General features: G+C 39.2%; 1 protein-coding gene across 1 annotated transcript; it reads left to right on the top strand.

Moving 5' to 3' along the window:
- The first annotated feature begins 2,723 nt into the window (after nucleotides 1-2,723).
- Nucleotides 2,724-20,002, top strand: CPN1 (carboxypeptidase N subunit 1). Its single transcript, XM_058188041.1, has 9 exons — nucleotides 2,724-3,000; nucleotides 5,101-5,297; nucleotides 7,023-7,178; nucleotides 9,427-9,609; nucleotides 15,539-15,650; nucleotides 15,931-16,070; nucleotides 17,441-17,540; nucleotides 18,264-18,382; nucleotides 19,733-20,002. The coding sequence occupies exons 1-9, from the start codon at nucleotides 2,778-2,780 to the stop codon at nucleotides 19,853-19,855; spliced, it is 1,353 nt and encodes a 450-aa protein (XP_058044024.1). The 5' UTR covers nucleotides 2,724-2,777; the 3' UTR covers nucleotides 19,856-20,002.

The raw sequence follows: 20,002 nt of genomic DNA, 5'->3' as shown, positions 1-20,002 counted from the left end.
TTAAGGGGGGAATTAGGAGAGATTAAGGATTAGCCCTCATGCAGAAAGACAGTATTTAGACGATAAAACAAAATATTTCATACTGCAGGTATCAAAAATCACAGAGAAAATTAACCAGTATGATATGTTAAAAAGTCATTTGTGTTGAGATCATATGAAGTAACCTAAAACTAAAATATGAGTTTCTTTGTTCCAAAGCATGTGTTGGGGTCTCAGAAATGTTATACTCTGGCATTACTTTGTTCTTGTTTTGAGCCTGATATCAAACTTATATCTCTTAAGTATTTTGCATAAACTCAGACATGTTTGTCCTACACAGAATCCAGAGAAAATTGTTGGCAGATGATGGCATATATAACTTTAGAGGAAGAACATATGAAGATACCTCTACTGTTGTGTGAAATTGTTGAGGTTTGTGTTGGTGTTGTTGGTGTAGATGGATTTGTTTTAGGGTGTGGTTCCTATGTTAGCATCATTGCTTTGCTGTTGCTTGTTTTTTGTGAGAATTTCCTTCAAACTAAATGATTGGTGGTAGGCAAGTACAGGTCTATCAAGTGCCTAAGAAAGTATGATGTTATTGTTCAGTAAGGATTGTAGCTTATAAATAATATGCTTGAATGACTTGAGCTATGAGCGGTAGGTAACGACTACTGCTGTTCTGTTTCCATGGTCTGACTTTTAATATCATCCTGGTTTATCTGTGGGATGGTAGTTCCATCCGCTGAATACCTGGTTTAATTCCATCAGTTGAGCATCTCTGTTAAGCAGGTCAGAACAAATACAATCATATCATATGGCCTGGGTTCTTGAGATCAAATTGGATATCTGTTCTGGGGTGGAGGGAAGAAGGGATGTCATGGATTTTATTACACTGACACATAGTAGCCAATCCATGTAATTTTCTGCAAACCCTGGCTTTCAGCCTGACTCAGTACTGCTATTTGCATCTTACCTTTCTCCTGAAAATATATTGTTTGAGCTTTACCTCTTCCCGTAATCCATATCCTATATCTATAATCTCATAATACTTTGTCTGCCATATAGCAGGCTAAAGTGGGACTGGTCTCCTTAATAGTAGGTTGCACAATGCCCTCTATGTTGATTGGGCTGATAAAGCTTCTATAAATGGCACAAAATAAGCAAAATAAGAAGAATAAACATTTGAAGCACAAATTAAGGACACATCTTCAGTATATGTTGTTTGATAGATGCTGAATTTGAGATGTTGCAAAATGAATGTACATGAGAATTATCCTGAATTATTGTTATGTCATTAATAAAGCAAATATATTAGAAAGGCTTGTAGTTAGATTAGATTAGATCTACATTGACTGAAAATGTGGAACACTTTTGTGAGCATGTGGTGATATGTTGTTAGCTAGGAATATGAATGATTATCTATGAATGTTACAAAATTATATGCTGTGATAAAGAGCAGGGAACTGAAAATTAATCAAGCTAGGTATGTTTCACAGGAAAAATAAGTTATAAAACGCATACATTGTTAAAAACAACAGCAAATAGATCAGTGGATGTACTTTGACAATATGTTTAATGAGGAGAAACATTTGAGTAGGAGTTTAAAGTAATTTTTAGTTTTTCCTTCAATTCAGGATGGACACCATCTTCTTACATCAGGATCTCTCCATAATTTATTTTATTTAGACAAATTGCACATTTTTTTCAGATGCTAAAACTGAATGCAACCAAAAGACTGCTAGAGTGCATACTGCACATGGCCAACCGAAAATCCTCATTTGTGTCCAGTCTGATTGTCAAGATAACTGTCAGGCCTTTTATGAATAATTATGACTATCGTATCGGAGCTGAGACATTTCTGTACCTCTTTGCTGCTATCAAACAATCTTCCAGATTTTTCAGTTCAGGCCTATTTATAATGTAATTTGAAAAAGGAACCATAGTGAAACTGGACTTTAGGTCCTGAGCAAAATTGAGTATAGGACTAAGAGAGCTGAGCCAATTTCATGCCTCATCATTTGCAGTGCCCTTTGTCCAGATAACATTTACTATGCAACGCACCCCTGTTTATTTTAAAGCATTGATTCTTTATGGGATACAAACACTTTATGGAAATTTATAATATAAAAGTATTTTCAGTTCCAATGGCAGTTTTTAAAACAGCTGCCAGATTCCAGATCTGTTCTAGAATCAGAGAATATGTTCTGACTATGCCTAACATCTAAATACAGGGGGACCATAGAAAGGAAGAAGCATTTTGTACATGTTCAGAGATGCTTGCTTTGTTAACAGTTATATATGCAAGAGCTCTGGAATATGGCTGAAAATGTATTTCTTGAAATCTAGTGAGTCTAGGCAGAAACCAAAACTCCAGTGAAAGATGTCACAGTTCCTGAATATCTTTTCCTGTCGGAGAGATTTTGATCAGGTCTCTGTCCTGCCATCAAGAGCCAGGAGATTTCAGACGCCTGTTTACCCTTCAGTTAATAAATGAACAGAAATCAACACAACTTTCTAAACGTGCAGAGATTTTGAATAATTCTGGCTCCAAAAGCTCTGTGGCGTATGTGTGTATTAGAGCACAAGGGGAAGAACTCAGCATTAAAAATTCTTCCCTCGCTGTAAGGGGCATTCACTGAGATGCTCCTCCCACCACTGTCTCCACCACAGGTGGAGTGGGCTGGCACTTGACTGTAAAACTGGAGAGAACCGGGTTGAGTTTGCTTTTAGTTGCTGTCAAAAAGCAAGCTTGGAGAGCTATCGTCTCCTGCAAAAAGCTGCTTGCCATCCGGAGAAAGATGTATCAGTGGCTTTGGCTCCTTGGAAAAGTTCTGCTCTTGGTGAGAGTGGCTGCCTCAATTAACTTTGTCCATCACCGCTATGAGGAATTGGTGCAGGCGCTGTTCGATGTAAGGGGCTCATGCCCCTTTGTTACCAGGCTGTACAGCATTGGGCGCAGTGTGCAGGGCCGCAACCTCTATGTGCTGGAATTCAGCGACTCTCCTGGCATCCATGAGCCCAGTAAGTGTGCCCAAGGTGTAACTCTTGTATAGTTGAAGAGATGCTTCTTTCTGCTCTGCTTGATCAATGCACAATGGGTTTAGTGTGGTGCTGGAATCTCTGTGCCTAAAGGAATCAAGCCAGGGCCATGGTATTCCTAGCAGAAAGTTTGGTCAAGTCAAGGGGATGGGGGAAGGCTGTGCAGAACAGAACCAGTGTTTGGATTGACATTGATTTGTTTAATTAATAGCATGGTTTTAAAAATGTATTAAGCCTCATGACACATTAGAGGTTTTATTCCATTTTATGTGAAGGTCTGAGAGATATGTACTAGCAACCATCTAAGGCTTGTAAGTAAGGTAAAATTTAATCCCAAATCCAGACATACAATTCCAGCTCTTTTTTTTAATGCATACTTTAATTTTACAAAATAATGTAGCTAATTGGACAAAATTAATATTAATCTTGGAAGATGACAAAACCTTTATTTCTCCCTGCACTATCTCTCTGCCCTAACACTCATAACTATGTTGTTGCAAATTATAGCTTTCATAGACTACACTTTTGAATAAGTGGGGCAGACCCTGACATTGCAACATGTTGATGCCAATGACAAAGAGAGGGAAATACAGGCGCCAGACTCATAATTATGCAGCAGGAATTCTGAGATCAAAGATCATGCGCTGAAGCCCTTGCTATACCTTTAACAGCTAAAGCAAAGAGGTTTTTCATTAGAAGTATTCTAGTTAATGAGTACCTTCCCCAAAGTAGTGTACATAGGAATTACAGAAGCTGAAGTTCAACATATCTGGGGGATACCAGACTGGAAGAGACTAGTCTACTGCTAACCATTATCCAGTAGATGTCAGGCAAAAATATTTTTATTCAACTAGGCATTGTAAAATTATTCAGCAGTTACATTAAGCACAAGAACAGATAATTAAAATTCTTTAGACAATCCTTTTACTTCTACCTTTTTATTTTTATGACATTTTATGGTCTTTTTTACTTGTACACCCCAAAGTGTGTTTTAATAATTTAGTAAATGTTCATTTCTCTAATGTGAAAAGTTCAGCACTTACCAGTATGATATCCATCATGCTATGCATTAATCCTACAAGATAGATAACACTAATAAATAACTAGTAAGGTTTCTTACCACCAAGATTAGCAGGTAAGCCATTATAATTCATGAAAATAAATCCTATAGACCAGCTGGTTCAAAGATTTTTAAGGATACAAGAAGAGGAACACAGAACTGATGAATGGACAGGAAAAAGAGGCTGGGATCAGCTGCAAGTTTGATCAAGGGATGTCTATTATGTATACATGGATCCCCCCACTTTATAATCTACACAAACATTTTTATTCTTTTGTGCATGAAGTAGGACTACCTATATTTGCAGATATACTGCCTACAATCATAGAGACTTCTGAACATAATTAATAGCCTTCTTTCTGTAGAATGGCCCTCTCAGAGCCTAATAATTGTTTTTATGCATCCTGCAGGGTACATGTAAAGAAAAGGGGGCCATCTATGGGGGAAGCAGTTTTACATAAATGAATTTGAAGCTAAATCATGCTGATTTTATTTTGCAATTTACTTTAACCCCAGTAAAGCTTTAGAAGGCTGGAATGTGACATTCTGGGAGATAAGCTGAAGAAGAACGGTGGAAGGGACTTTTAGATGCACTGTATGAAACAAGGAAATAGAGACCCTGATTATGTGGTTGTGACTGTGCCCTACTTTCAATTCTCCACCGCAGGAAAAGATTTGCCCCCAGGATACATACCATTCTCGTACAATGCACTGCTTCTTCCCATTTTCTCCAAGCACGGATTCCTGTCCATTGCCCTGTACTTTAAGTTCTGTATGAGAGACAGCAATTGACCTTTCTTGGTTTGACAGTGAACATGTGGCCTGAAGAAGCACATAACCTCACAATGAGGTTCTTTCCACAACACAAAAGGCCACAGCTATAGTCTCATCACCACAGAATGCCATTTGGGAATCTATGGTGCTTCCCCTTCCTGGTTGACCTCAATGTTTATGCATCAGCACCCAGTTGTGTTGAATCTATCAACTCTGTTCCAATGTCAGCAAATTTCTCCCTTTCTCAGTGGAGCCAGAATTCAAGTATGTGGCAAACATGCATGGGAATGAGGTACTAGGCCGGGAACTGTTGCTCCAGCTTGCGGATTTCCTGTGTGAAGAGTATCGCCATGGTAATCCACGCATTACACAGCTCATCCATGAAACACGCATTCACCTCTTACCTTCGATGAATCCTGACGGATATGAAGTGGCCGCTGCCCAGGTACTAGGCAGTTATCCCTTTTTTATATCAATTGTCATGGTAATAACAAAAGTTTGTTTTAAGGCAGCCAAGGGAGAGAGGAATGGCAAGATGGGAAATATACTTACGTTTCCTCCAATTTAATGCTTACTGAATGTGTTGGAAGTGCAATTTTCAGAATGTTTAGTTAGTTCTAGCACTTTCAGAGATATCAAATTTGAGAAAGCCAAAGTAACAAACAATAGCTCTAAATCAAACTTTATGCAGTGCAACAGCTGAATTAAACTTCTCTGTCAAAAGGCAATACATCTTAAGAATAGACTCAGGTGACTGGTTCAGAATATTGTATAAACTTATCATGATTGCTTGTTGGTGATCTTCCAGAGATATATAGCTTGCCACTATTAAGAATTTATAAGTGAGAGAGTTGGATCTTAATCTGATTTAGAAGGCAAAATATTGCAATACTACCGTGTTTCCCCAAAAATAAGACCCTGTCTTATATTTTTTGAACTCCAAAATAAGTTCTTGGCCTTATTTTCAGGGATGTCTTATTATTTTGGGGTGCGTGGAGCAAGACAGGTCTCCTTTTGCCATCTTACCGGATTTCCAGCTATGACTCCCTAACCCTAACCAGAGGAAACGGCGGGGACTAGCTGTGCATGCTTTTAAATATTTGGGGAAGGCTTATTTTGGAGGGGCTTATTTTCAGGGGGGCTTATTTTACCGCATGTGCTCAAAAGCCCGATTGGGCTTATTATTGGGGGATATTTTATTTTAGGGGAAACATGGTGCATAATAAAAAGTAGAACATATGCTTTGAATGCAGAAAATCTTTTGGTATCTATTGGTAAAAAAAATAGGGCTTATGCCAGTCAATGTCAACAATACTAGCTAAACAAAGCAATATCTAATTCAAAATAAAGCAAATCTCTGTGTTCCCTGTGGTCATTTTCGGACATGGATGCTGAGCTGTAGCAAAGCTCCCCCTATCCACTATGATGATGATGATGTCATAGTTGCAGACCTGTAAAAGTGAGATGCTTCAATCTTCTCCCATATTTTTCAGTGATTGGGAAACAGGCATCACATTGCAATGAATGTCACTGGCCAACTTGCTTTCACTTTCTTGCTCTTCAGAGGATGACTGACGTCATGATGACTTCAGAGGAGGAAAGTCACAGCAATTGGGGGACCTCCAGATAACAGGCTTTTTACAAACTTTTCCAATTTATAATAGTGCACTATTATAAACAACCATTTATTGTTTTGGATATTCTGAGTAGTTTATTGTTCTTTCAGCAAAAGATCTTAGAGCAGGGCAAGTGACATTGATTAGTAAAGGCAACAGCCAATTTCCCAGCCCAAGGGAAAATTGATTCCTATAATTCAAACTGATTTCTTGGGCCATAAAACTAAGGGCATTTCAATTCTGCATTTCATGTTTATGCACTGTGGCTTTGAATACAGTTGTGTTAAGGAAAAATAAATGTTTCTTAAAATATAATCTCTTTAATTTATGATTATCTGTTGAATTCTGATTATGCTAATCTGTATCAGAAGACCCTGCTCAATAAATATTTGGCAACTATTCTTAGCATCCTGAAATCCAGAAGCTCTTGAACAGCTTTTATTCTCTTTTCTGAAATGTGTATCTCCCTTTTGATGACTCAAGAAATAAGCTAAAATTTGGTATTCACTTAAATATATCTACAGATAATACAAACAATTTTTTATTCTTTTTAGAACCAAAGCTTTTTTAACTATTTCACTGGGAGAGACAATGTCAATGGAGTCGACCTTAACCGTAATTTTCCTGACCTCAACACCATCATGTATTCAAATGAGAAACAAGGTGGATCCAATCATCACATCCCTTTGCCAGATAATTGGAAAAGCCAGGTAATGCCAATCCAATTAATCCCTTTCAAGTAATGTGTATACTGTATCCACTTATAGTTCATCCAATCATCCATCCTAGCTATGTGGTTGTAGAAACTTGTGATGGCTGTGTAATGCATGTTACTGGACTCTTACAATACTGCATGAATTAAGTTCCCTCTACTTTTTTGCTATTCTCTTCACTTTTCTCTAAGAGCCAAATTACATATGGAGAAAACCCAACTGCTTTAATACTCCCTGGATCATAGTCCTTTGGAACATAGGAAGAAGATTTTGTCTGGGTCTCTGTCTGTGTATCTAGATATGGAAAATTAACATATTAAGAATGGTTCCTAAGTTCTTAAACATCTCTTAGGAAACTAACAAGGCCATCATTTTTGACATTAGCCATGTGAAGTCCTATATGCAGTAAATAAGGTCAGGATAAGTATAAAGTCTGCACACTTGCTTGAGCCTATGTGTGTATGTACGTGCCTGTGCATGGGCACGTGCCCATGTATTAAGGTGACCAGACGTCCCACTTTTGGCGGGACAGTCCCGCTTTTTAATAATTTGTCCCGCGTCCCGCAGCATTTCAAAAAAGTCCCAATTTTTTTTAAAAAATTTTTTTTAAAAAAATCCCACCTTCAGACGCAGACACCATTCACTCCCATTCTGAAAATGGGAGGCGGCAACGCAAGAGGAGGAGGAGGAGGCGGAGGCGGGAGAGTGGGTGTTACAGATGTCAAGCAGCGTCTCTCCTCCGCCCGCCTCCTCCTCCTCCTCTTGCGTTGCCGCCTCCCATTTTCAGAATGGGAGTGAATGGAGTCTGCGTTTGAAGGTGGGAGGAGAGACGCTGCTTGATTTCGCCCACCGGAGGCTGTCTGGAAGAGGCAAGAGGAGCCGAGAGGAGAGCCGAGCCTGCCTGGAAAAGGCGAGAAGCAGTGCAGCAGCCGCTCCTCCTCCTTCAGCCAGGTGGCGAGCCCCCCCCCCCCGCCCGTCAATGGTGTCCCGCTTTGCCATCGCTGAAATGTGGTCACTTTACCATGTATGCACGTGTATGCACGTGCATTCACATGCTGCCTTCAAGTCAGCATTGTCTCCTGGTGACTGCCTGGGCTAGTCCCTGCAGTTTTCTTGGCAAAATTTCAAAAACAGTTTACTATTGCCTCCTTCCAATGCTGAGAGACTATGACTGGTCCAAGGTCATCTAGGTAGGTTTTGTGCCTAAGGCAGGACTAGAATTCACATTCTCCCAGTTTCTAAAATGCAGAATCATGACTAGATTCACATATTGTCCAAAGCCATGAGTTGCTTAAGTATGATTTGCTGAATAAGCCACAATAAGCCAGTCGGACATGCTAAAACATAAATTTTGTGAACCTAAATGGTTATGGGATTCGTGCAACAGATAATTTTAACTACTAAATAGATTTCAATAGTGTATATTTGTGCTCTGTGTATGAGTGTGTGTATGTTTGTGTGTATGGGAGTGGGAGGGAGGGAGGGGAGAGGGGGGGAGAGAGGGAGGGAGGAAGGAAGGAAGCAAGCAAGCAACGAAGGAGGATGACAAACAAGAAAGTCAGATTATAATTAGTGTGCACTTAAGATCTTTCCTCGTTGCTTATTATTAGATACTCGTGTGTTGAGTATTTAATAGATTTTACAAAATTTTTGACAGCTGCTTAGAATCACTGAAAGTGAATGGGTCACCATATAAATTATCTAAATAAATAAATAAAATTAGCATTGCAACAGTAAGATAGAAAACATGAGCAAGACAGAGTCAGATAGCCCACTCTTCTCCAATAAAGCTAAGTCAGTTTGGCAGGTTAAAATTCTGTTTGTTTTAATGGATGGAGTCTATATCTCATTGCAACCAAGAACATTTCTGTGGTACATGAAAGCAGGAAAAAGATTTCCCGCTTGATCTTAATAACAGGCAAGCAAGGATGGTAGTTGAGGAGGCAGTGTCTCAGACATTGCCATCTAGGGTTTTCAAAATAATTACCAATCTATTGAACTGTGTCCAGAAATCAATTAGCAATTGGTGCAAGCAAAAGGGCAAGGATTTAAAGGGTTTTGTAAATGGGCACCTACTAATTTCCAAGGCCAGAGAATTCTAAGATTAGAGAACAGTCATTTAGGCATTTTTATATCTGCATTCTGGGCATGTTCCCATGACGGCAGTGCCGCAGGTCTGGAACAAATTAGAAGTATTAAGAATCAGGTTGAGCATCTAGCTTGATATTTTGTGTATTTCTGACAGGTAGAATCAGAGACATTGGCTGTAATTCAGTGGATGAAGAGTTACAATTTTATTCTCTCAGCCAATCTTCATGGTGGAGCTGTAGTTGCCAATTACCCCTATGATAAATCCCATGAACAGAGAATTCGTGGCAACTGGCAAGCAAACAGCACCCCCACACCTGATGACACCCTCTTCAGAAAGGTGAGAAATGTCAGGGATAATAAAAGCAAAGATGAAATGGGTTCAAATCAATATCTGTATAGAACATAGGCTGTCTTTTAGGGGACCATTAGATGCTGGCTACCTTCACATCTAACTTAACCTCAGCTTGGTTCTGCACACCAACATGACCAGTGTGGAAACTGACAATAAAATATACCAGCTTAAGTGTGAATGCACTTTGGACAAATACCCAGTCTTGGGAATTAAGCTGAATCAGGATTTTATCCAAATTGAGATCCTGGGAGAATGCCTCTTCTGTTCCTAGTTATCTTTGGTGCTCTTTTGCATCAGTTCCCAAAGCCCAAGAATAGGGTCAAAGAACTGGCATCAAGTAAACCATCCTCCCCTATTTCTTCCACCCCCACTTTTCTCCTCCCTTGTCCTCCTGCCATTCATGGCAAGAGAATATTAGGAGAGAACAGCCCCAGCCCTTCTTTCTTTTCACCCATCCTCCTGATCACTTACCAAGAAGAGGAAGAGGAGGAAAAGCGGGTCTTCTTATGTCTATGGAGATTCTCAGTCATCCAGGCCATAGTTGTCCCAAAAGTGCTTTTTCAAGAGGCAACTGGATTTCTTTTTTTTTTCTTAAGAAGTTTTGCTTCTCATCCAAGAAGCTTCTTCAGCTCTGACTGGTCATGCTGGTCATCTGCATTCTTTTTCTTCCATTCCTCACCATCCAGTCAGAGCTGAAGAAGCTTCTTGGATGAGAAACAAAATCTCTTCAAAGAAAAAAGAGAGAAAAAGAAAAACAAGAAAGTCCAGTTTCCTCTTGAAAAAGCACCTTTGGGTTTTCTTATCCTTTTGGTGTGAATGAATGCAATAGAACTGCTCTTCCAGGATACATGCTGTATACTGTTTAAAACACCCCCCTCAGGGCTTCAGTGCTATGATGCCAAAACCGCTGTGAGGAATTTTAAATATTTATCCAGTTGTATTTATGCATATCCAGCAGTCTTACAAAAGATTGCTGGATATATATAAAATGAAGTTTTGGCACTGCAGCACCAATAAATGGAGAAACGGACAGCTGAGATGAGGGGAAGTGCCCCTTCAGCTGGCATCATTGCGATAAAGCAGAATTTCCATGGTAAGAGTGAATCCAATAATGGGCCCAGAAGAAACTGGCACCAAAAGACCATTTCTCTCCTTCCTGTGGTGTATGAGAAGAGTGATGAAGGAGAAAAGAGGAAAATGACTCCTTTTCTGTGGCCTGAATATGGCTAAGACACTGAGCTAGTCAATCAGAAAGGTTGGCAGTTCGAATCCCTAGTACAGGTCTCCTGTGCGAGCAGGGGGTTGGACTAGATGACCTCCAAGACCCCTTGGAAAAGGTCAGTTTACATTCCAATTCCAAAGAAAGGCAATGCCAAAGAATGTTCAAACTATCGCACCATTGCACTCATTTCACATGCTAGTAAGGTTATGCTTAAAATCCTACAAGCTAGGCTCCAGCAATATGTGGATCGAGAACTACCAGAAGTACAGGCAGGATTTCATAGAGGCAAAGGAACTAGAGATCAAATTGCCAACATACGCTGGATCATGGAGAAAGCTAGGGAGTTCCAGAAAAACATCTACTTCTGCTTCATTGACTATGCTAAAGCCTTTGATTGTGTGGATCACAACAAATTGTGGCAAGTTCTTAAAGAGATGGTACCAGACCATCTTATTTGTCTCTTGAGAAACCTGTATGCGGGTCAAGAAGCCACAGTGAGAACTGGACACGGAACCACTGATTGGTTCAAAATTGGGAAAGGAGTCCGGCAAGGCTGTATACTATCACCCTGCCTATTTAACTTATATGCAGAACACATCATGAGAAAGGCGGGGGCTAGATGAATCAAAAATTGGAATTAAGGTTGCCGGAAGAAATATCAACAACCTCAGATATGCAGATGATACCACTCTAATGGCAGAAAGCGAAGAGGAACTAAAGAGTCTCTTGATGCGGGTGAAGGAGGAGAGTGCAAAAGTTGGCTTGAAACTCAACATTAAGAAAACTAAAATCAGGGCATCCGTCCCTTTCAATTCCTGGCAGATAGATGGTGAAGAAATGGAGGTAGTGACAGATTTTATTTTCCTGGGCTCCAAGATCACTGCAGATGGGGACTGCAGCCAAAAAATTAAAAGACGCTTGCTCCTGGGGAGGAAAGCTATGGCAAATCTAGACAGTGTACTAAAAAGCAGAGACATCACCCTGCCAATAAAAGTGTGTATAGTCAAAGCTATGGTTTTCCCAGTTGCAATGTATGGCTGTGAAGGTTGGACCATAAGAAAGGCTGAGCGCCAAAGAATTGAGGCCTTTGAACTCTGGTGCTGGAGAAGACTCCTGCAAGTCCCTTGGACTGCAAGGCGAACAAACAAGTCAGTTCTAGAGGAGATCAACCCTGACTGCTCTTTAGAAGGCCAGATCCTGAAGATGAAACTGAAATACTTTGGCCACCTAATGAGACAGAAGGACTCACTGGAGAAGAGCCTAATGCTGGGAAAGACTGAGGGCAAAAGAAGAAAGGGACAACAGAGAACGAGGTGGCTGGATGGAGTCACTGAAGCAGTAGGCATGAGTTTAAATGGACTCCAGAGGATGGTAGAGGACAGGAAGGCCTGGAGGAATGTTGTCCATGGGGTCGCGATGGGTCGGACACGACTTCGCAACTAACAACAACAAAGACCCCTTCCAACTCTGTTACTATTACTGTTCTCTGATTTTGACATAGATCCCCTTTTTATCCTTTCTTAGGGGAAGGGGGTCATTTCAGTGCCTGGAGAACTAGAGTTCTAGTGCTATAGAGCACTGCACACCAGAACAACAAGACACAAGAACAGTTTTTTCCCGAAGGCCATCACTCTGCTAAACAAATAATTCCCTCAATACTGTCAAACTATTTACTAAATCTGCACTACTATTAATCTTCTCATTGTTCCCATCACCAATCTCTTTCCACTTATAACTGTATGACTAACTTTGTTGCTGGCAATCCTTATGATTTATATTGATATATTGACCATCAATTGTGTTGTAAATGTTGTACCTTGATGAAGGTATCTTTTCTTTTATGTACACTTTTTTTTAATTTGCATTTATATCCCGCCCTTCTCCGAAGACTCAGGGCGGCTTACACTATGTCAAGCAATAGTCTTCATCCATTTGTATATTATATACAAAGTCAACTTATTGCCCCCAAAAATCTGGGTCCTCATTTTACCTACCTTATAAAGGATGGAAGGCTGAGTCAACCTTGGGCCTGGTGGGACTTGAACCTGCAGTAATTGCAAGCAGCTGCTGTTAATAACAGACTGTCTTAGCAGTCTGAGTCACGCAGAGCCCTTATGAGAGCATATGCACCAAGACAAATTCCTTGTGTATCCAATCACACTTGGCCAATAAAAAATTCTCTTCTCTTCTATTCTATTCAAAAAAACCTGCTTTCCTCATCCGCTTCCCACTTCCCCTGCCACTCAAGAGTTGAAAGAGAAATGGGAGAGATGATTTTTTGGGGCGGGCCTGGTGTGATAGCAAAGCAAATGGCTCTGAAACTTAATGCCCAGCAATCATATCAAGGCATGCCTGCAATAGCCTGAGATAATCAAAAGCAGCAGGCCAGCCTCCTGTCCTAGACCCACCTCAGAACAATTCATGGCAGACTACTTAGCAAAGCTTAGAAGAAACAGAAAGAAATGCCACTTCTATGAACTGAACAATGGAAAGATGAACAGAGGTCATCTTCGTGGTAGTCTGGAGACAGGCTGAGAACACCATATATTAATATACAGTTAATTAACAGTTAATGGCAGTGGTGAAATCCAAACCAGTTTGATACTGGTTTGTCAAACACGCACTGTATGCGCGTGCACAGTACATGCCAAAAGGAGGCTTGGGAAGGTAAGTAGAACAGCGGGGAGGGGATCAACTGTGCAGCACAGTTTAGCTTTGCTACAAAGCAGGATTTCCTGCTTTCTAGCAAAGCTAAACCTTGCTGCATAGCTGATCGTTGTGAATACCGGTTAGGAGGAACCGGTAGCTTTTTTTAACTACTGGTTCAACTGAACCAGTAGCTAACTACTGGTTCGACCAAATCGGTAGGTTTTTTTTACTTCTGGTTCACGCGAACCAGAGCAAATCGGTAGCATTTCACCCCTGGTTAATGGATTATCTTTATACTGCGGCATGAAGATATGAGGATGAATTCCTTATATTGTAACTGAGGTGTCCAGTTGGATGGCAAAGTTAGAATTGAAAAAAGGATGTGTTCAAAACATGAAGGAGGAACTGTAATAAGATGGAGGGGGGAAGCTTAACAGGTAAACAAAGTGCAGTTGCTGTGAATACTGTGGTACTGTATACATTTTATGTCACATCCCAAAGGTGGCCAGTGATCAGTTCTGTGTTTTAATTCTAATTCCCTGGTTTTTTTTCTGGAATGCGTATGAAGCAACTGTTATTATTATTCCTGTTGTAAATAATAATACTAGAATCCTTGTATATATTTAGTATTACAAATGTTTGTTCAATTTGCTCTGGAAGCTCTCAACTTGATCCTCAGGCCTAATGACTAGTATTGCAATATATCTTGTGTAGTATGCACGATGCTGATAATTTAAAAACTGCAATGAATATTTATGCTTCTTTGCAATAATAACTCATAGCCAGTTATTGGATTCCTTACAGTCTTGGAGTTGTACCATGAGAAAGACAGAGGAGAAACTTCAAGGGAAAAAATGCAAGGAAGCCAACTCCTACAGTCAGAAAAAAAAACCATTTTTTTATAGACAATCTTTTTGAATGTAGTGCTGACTGTTCATTTTGGGAAAGCTTTCAGTATATTCTTCTTGATTCTATTAATTGATATTTTTGTTGTTTTAAGTATTATTCTACTGCTGGGTCTTTTATTTTTATTTGCTATGTACTACACTAGATGAAATAAAACTGTTTTAAATCAATTATAAACATATTTGATGGGCCCTGAACTGGCAGTGAATAATCCAGAAGTTGCCAAAAAGGCTGATTTCAAGATGGAGGTGTTGGGCTATTAAAGCAAAAATAACCTGGTGATACAATTCCTCTATACAAAGTTATACCTTCATAAAGTTCTATATAAGTTGATTTTAAATAATAAATAATAAAACAATAATTGAGAATTGTAGAAGTACAGCCTAAATTGTGAGTTTTTGGAATAGCCCTTCCACCCAAATTTAAAAATTATATTAAGGTTTCTTTAAGTTAAGTGGGGAAAAATAGTCATATAAAAGATAAAATATTCTTTTCCTCTACTTCTCAAAATACTGTTACTCAGATGATTTAATAAATGTGAAGGGCAGGAAGTTCAGAACATATACAAATAATACTTTTTTGAATTTACTTTCACAAATATAATGATGACAACCAGCTTAATTTTTTTTATAAAAGAGCTAAGAAAAGTGCATGGAAGATAAAGCCATCATTCACTATTAATCACAATGGTTGTTCATTATCTCTAATAAATGAGACACCATCTATATTAATATTAATTTCTGGAACAAAGAGAAAGTCTACTGTAGTTTTCTCAATGATATTTGGTTCATTCCTATGAAATAAAATGGGCTAAATGGGCCTGTGGTTTAATCACACGGGGCTTTTTTTATGTTCTTATGTGGAGGAGGAAGAGGAGGGGGAGAGGGAGAGGAAGACATAATTATTTTCTTTGGCTCTTTCACTGTATGCTGTGAATGTTTATGTTTTTTTCTTGTTTTGCTTGGAACAGCATTGAGTCTGCTACATAATATGATAGAATAGCTTTTCTTAATGGGAAGGAGGTGCAAAGGAGATATTAAAGTCTTCTTTTTCCCTTTTTAGACCTAGAGTCTATTCCCAGCTTGCAATGTGACTGACAGGTGAAAATATATGACCAGCTTGACATTTTCTTTCCAGTTGGCCAAGGTTTATTCTTATGCCCACGGATGGATGCATCGGGGTACAAACTGTGGAGACTTCTTTGTTGATGGCATCACTAATGGAGCATCCTGGTACTCACTCAGCAAAGGTAAGGCAAAATGGGGTGATAGCACAAGAGAAAGAGAGTAGTATATTTTGGAGAGAAGATTTTGAAATGTCCCATCGTGTAAGAATAATGGCCTTTAGAATGGTTAGAAAAGTTCCCTACTTTGCAGCTCTTCTATTGTTTTGATCTTTGGTCCTCATACTCAGATATCAAGTCATCAAGAGACGCCCTTTTTTCCATCCTTTTAGTTGGTGACATTTAGCTCAAAGGGATGCTTAAGACTTTTTATCAGTATGTGTCTCCAGCTCTCTCTGTCTTTCAGGGATGCAGGATTTCAATTACCTGCACACCAACTGCTTTGAAATTACCCTTGAACTGAGCTGCAAGAAATTCCCGCCACAGGAGGAACTGGAATATGAATGGCTGGCAAATCGTGAGGCCCTTATTGCCTACATAGAGGAGGTAACAAAATTATGATACAATATCAGTCTGCTTTTCGGCAAACCTTTTTAAAAAGTTGATCCCCTCTTTCTTTCATGCTTGTAAGATGGTACATTAAATAACGAACCCTTGATTTGACTATTTGGCAGTGGAATATCAAGGGCAGGGCAATGGGGCTGGTCTGTCCTAGAAACAGGCAATGAGAGTTGCATTGTCTGCCAACCTGGGTCTGACATGAAGGCTACCCAGAGTGTTGGTGGTGCATGTGGAGTCAGGTTGGTGTTGCTGGCGCATCTATCAGCAGTTTGGCTGTTAACAGTGCAGCACAGTAATGGCAAAGGATGGGGCTCCCGTTGTCTAATATGCCAAGCATACCACTGTTTTTTGAATAGGGGGATGGCACGTCTATTAAACTGAGCGTCCATTAAACTTGAAAGTGCTTTTGAATATTCATAAAAAAGCCTATATTCATAAAAAAGCCTTTGCACGTGCATGCACAAAAATATGTCTCTTACCAATCCTCATACTTCTATCTTCTCAGTGTTTTCTTGCAACTGCTGCCCATCTCCACCAGTCTTCCCAGTGCTTTTCTGGCAGCCCTTACATTGTTCCAAAACTCCCAGTGCCTTCCCATCATTCCTGTCCCAGCATCTATTTTATTTATTTATTTATTTTTGTCAATCATATATAAGATAACAGGTAAAAGTATAAACATAATTTGGATACATGAAAAGAGTAAGTAAAACAGAATGTTAGGACAGGAACGGTAGGCACGCTTGTGCTCTTATGCACGCCCCTTACAGACCTCTTAGAAACAGGGTGAGGTCAACAGTAGACAGTTTAAATGTAAAGTTTTGGGGGTTTGGGAAAGAAACTACAGGTAGTGCATTCCAGGCATTGACCACTCTGTTATTGAAGTCATATTTTCTGCAATCAAGTTTGGAGCGGTTTACCTTGAGTTTGTATCTGTTATTTGCTCGTGTATTGTTGTGGTTGAAGCTCCCACTTTTTTTCCTAACTCTTCCTAGAGTTAATACAATTCTGATTAGATATGTGCAGACTCAGTTTTTTTTTTCTTGTTCTTCTAATAAATGAATCTAGAATACATGACAACTCTGGAACTCCATCCAGAGTTTCAGATGCAGTCTTTTCTTCTGGAAGGCATTTCTACCTATTCTAAAGCTGCTGATGGATGATCTTGGGACTTCCTGTGCACACCGCATTTATGTTTTATCACTGATCTGATCATTGTGAACTGGGAAAAGATCTTTTCTCAGACCAGTAAAGAAGCCCTATCACTGATGAAGCTTCAGACAAAATGAATTGTTGCTGTATTCTTCCTAAGATCCATGGTCTTAGTCCTAAGGCTGTTCAGTATTTCTGTTGTGCAGATTCACCAGGGCATCAAAGGCCTGGTGTCAGATGAAAACAACAACAAACTTGCAGGAGCTGTAATTTCTGTGGAAGGAATTGGCCATGATGTCACTACAGGTTGGTACTCAGCCTAACACAACTGAAGCTTTTTTTAAAAGAATGTTTAAATTGATTTCATAGATTTTTACCAGATTGTAATTTGAATTTTAAAAGTTGCTAGAATTTAGTAACAAAGTCAGAAATTAAATAGTAACCCTATGAAAGCACTTCCAAAACTGGTTCCTGCCAAATTTATTAGGAGGACTTATGTACAGTCAGAATTCCCTTTCTGGAGATTTTGAAAGTTGTAATTGTATAACAATATAGGAACAATTAATATTGTAGCATTGCACTATTAGCTTTAGACTATGTAATGTAACTATGGTGTATGTTTGTGTGAAATAGACATGTAGTCAGGCTGGTTTATGGACATGATTTCTGTGATATTTTTATTAACTTTATTAAATTAAGTCAAAAGTTAACCCTAAAAAATTGTGGCTGAAGGATTCTGACTCCCTTAAATTGCATTTCACTATCTATAAAGACAAGGAAAAACTTACTTTACGTCTGGGATTGTTTACTTATTCATTCTTTTCAACCATTCATATATGCTGTATTCATCTTGAACTTATGAAGGTGCAAATGGCATACAACAATTCCATGTATGTTGAATTGAGACATTTAGACCTTCATATGATGAAGAATGAATAAGGAATACATGTGCACATTTGCAAACCGGTACAGAAGGTAAGTGAATTTCACCCCGATCTGAATCTTTTAATATCTTCTTCTCTCCTGTAGGTGAACATGGGGACTACTTCAGGCTGCTATTGCCTGGTAATTATAGAGTTATTGCATCAGCAGATGGTTACCAACCTCAGGCTGTGATGGTGACTGTTGGCCCAGCTCAGCCATCACTGGTGAGTATGGAAGAAAAGAGAAAATACCATTCTCCCACTTCCAGTATGAAGGATAAGTAGAGTACGGAAGGAAAAAGAAGAAAGTATCTGCATGTATATGTATTCCCTCAACTGCAGCAACTTGATATATTGATTAGTGAAAATACTATGGTAATGAGAAATTTCCTTTTCTGCCCAAAAGAATGGTATACCTTTTCCATACTGGAAGGGGAAAAAATATGACAATACTCGCTACATTTCCCTTAAGTATAGATCATCCACTAGTCACACAGTCTATCTTGCAATTGAGCTAGTTTATAAGAGGCTGGCTTATATAAAGAGCATCGATTTATGTTTCTGCTAGCTAGAAACAGCTTTGGCTGTGAAAACATCACAACTAATATGTTTCAGGTTGTTATCCATCAACAGCAAAGGTTATTCTTATACAGTAGCCATGACTTTGTTGCCCTATTATTTATTTATTCATTCATTTAATTTATAGTGCTGCCCATCTCATGAGCGAGTGACGCTGGGCAGCATACAATCCAGCCCTAGTTGGACTCCCTTTATAAAAAAAAAAGTCAGTCCAGCAGTCACCGGAGGAGAATCAGTTATTGCTGAACTATATGACTCTTAAACAGCCCCAGTCAGCATAGCCAAAGGTAAGGGTCGCTGTAGTTCAGCAACATCTGAAGGACCATAAATTCCCTACCCGGGCAGTAATGTGAGATGATTCACCGTAGCTAACTGTTAATTTATCACATTTTCTTCTTCATATCACTGATCCGAAGAATTGTTGGAAATTAATATGACACTTAGCTGCCTGGCACTAATCATAGCATTCCTTGGAAATCTCTTGCTAGAATTATGCCCAAATCTGGAGCTAACTTATTATCACTGCTTATCCCAAGGATTGAAATGTATCTTATGTCTTTTTATTGGCCTATCTGAGGAAAGACTATAAATTTTTTTAGTTACATCAAAATCTAAATCTTAGCTCTAAGCACACAGTTTTCTAAATAAAATACTATCCATCTAGAGACCATTAACTTCTTCTTTAAAAAACCCTTATATAATAACAGAGCTCTATACATAGATAGATGACTTTCCTAGAATGTAGTCCTTCTGATTCACTGATGGAAATTTGGCAAATATATACTCCCTTGTTTTACTGCATAATTGTGTGTGTGTGTGTGTGTGTGTGTGTGTGTCTGTGTGTTTTTTTTTAATTCATTCACAGGACCTTGTCCAACTGAATTCTGTTTCCAAATGGGGAAAAAAAGAATATGAAAAATCTGGCAGAGAGAGGGGTCAGAGTATGTAATGTAACTTTTCATTGGATGGCATTTCAGTGACTTTTGTCTCTTTCAGGTGGATTTCCAACTCAGACAGGACAATTCTCCTGCACCAAAGGCATATAAGAAAAGGTCCCACAATAAACCACAGCAAAAGAAAATTGTCCCACGGGCTGCCCTATGGCAGACACTACGATGAAGATAGCTCTTGACTAGATAAAAGCTGACGGAGCCATGTCTGACATGTAATGTCAACAACAGTGGCAAATGAATTTTTTAAGAAGCACATAACCCTCTGATGACCCTCACAATCATGAAATGCATCTAAAGCTCTCTGCTTTATTAA

This window comes from Ahaetulla prasina, chromosome 6, assembly GCF_028640845.1.
Source record: "Ahaetulla prasina isolate Xishuangbanna chromosome 6, ASM2864084v1, whole genome shotgun sequence".
Lineage (NCBI taxonomy): Eukaryota > Metazoa > Chordata > Lepidosauria > Squamata > Colubridae > Ahaetulla > Ahaetulla prasina.
The sequence above is the reverse complement of the archived record's forward strand: the minus strand, read 5'-3'. Positions and strand labels throughout refer to the sequence as shown.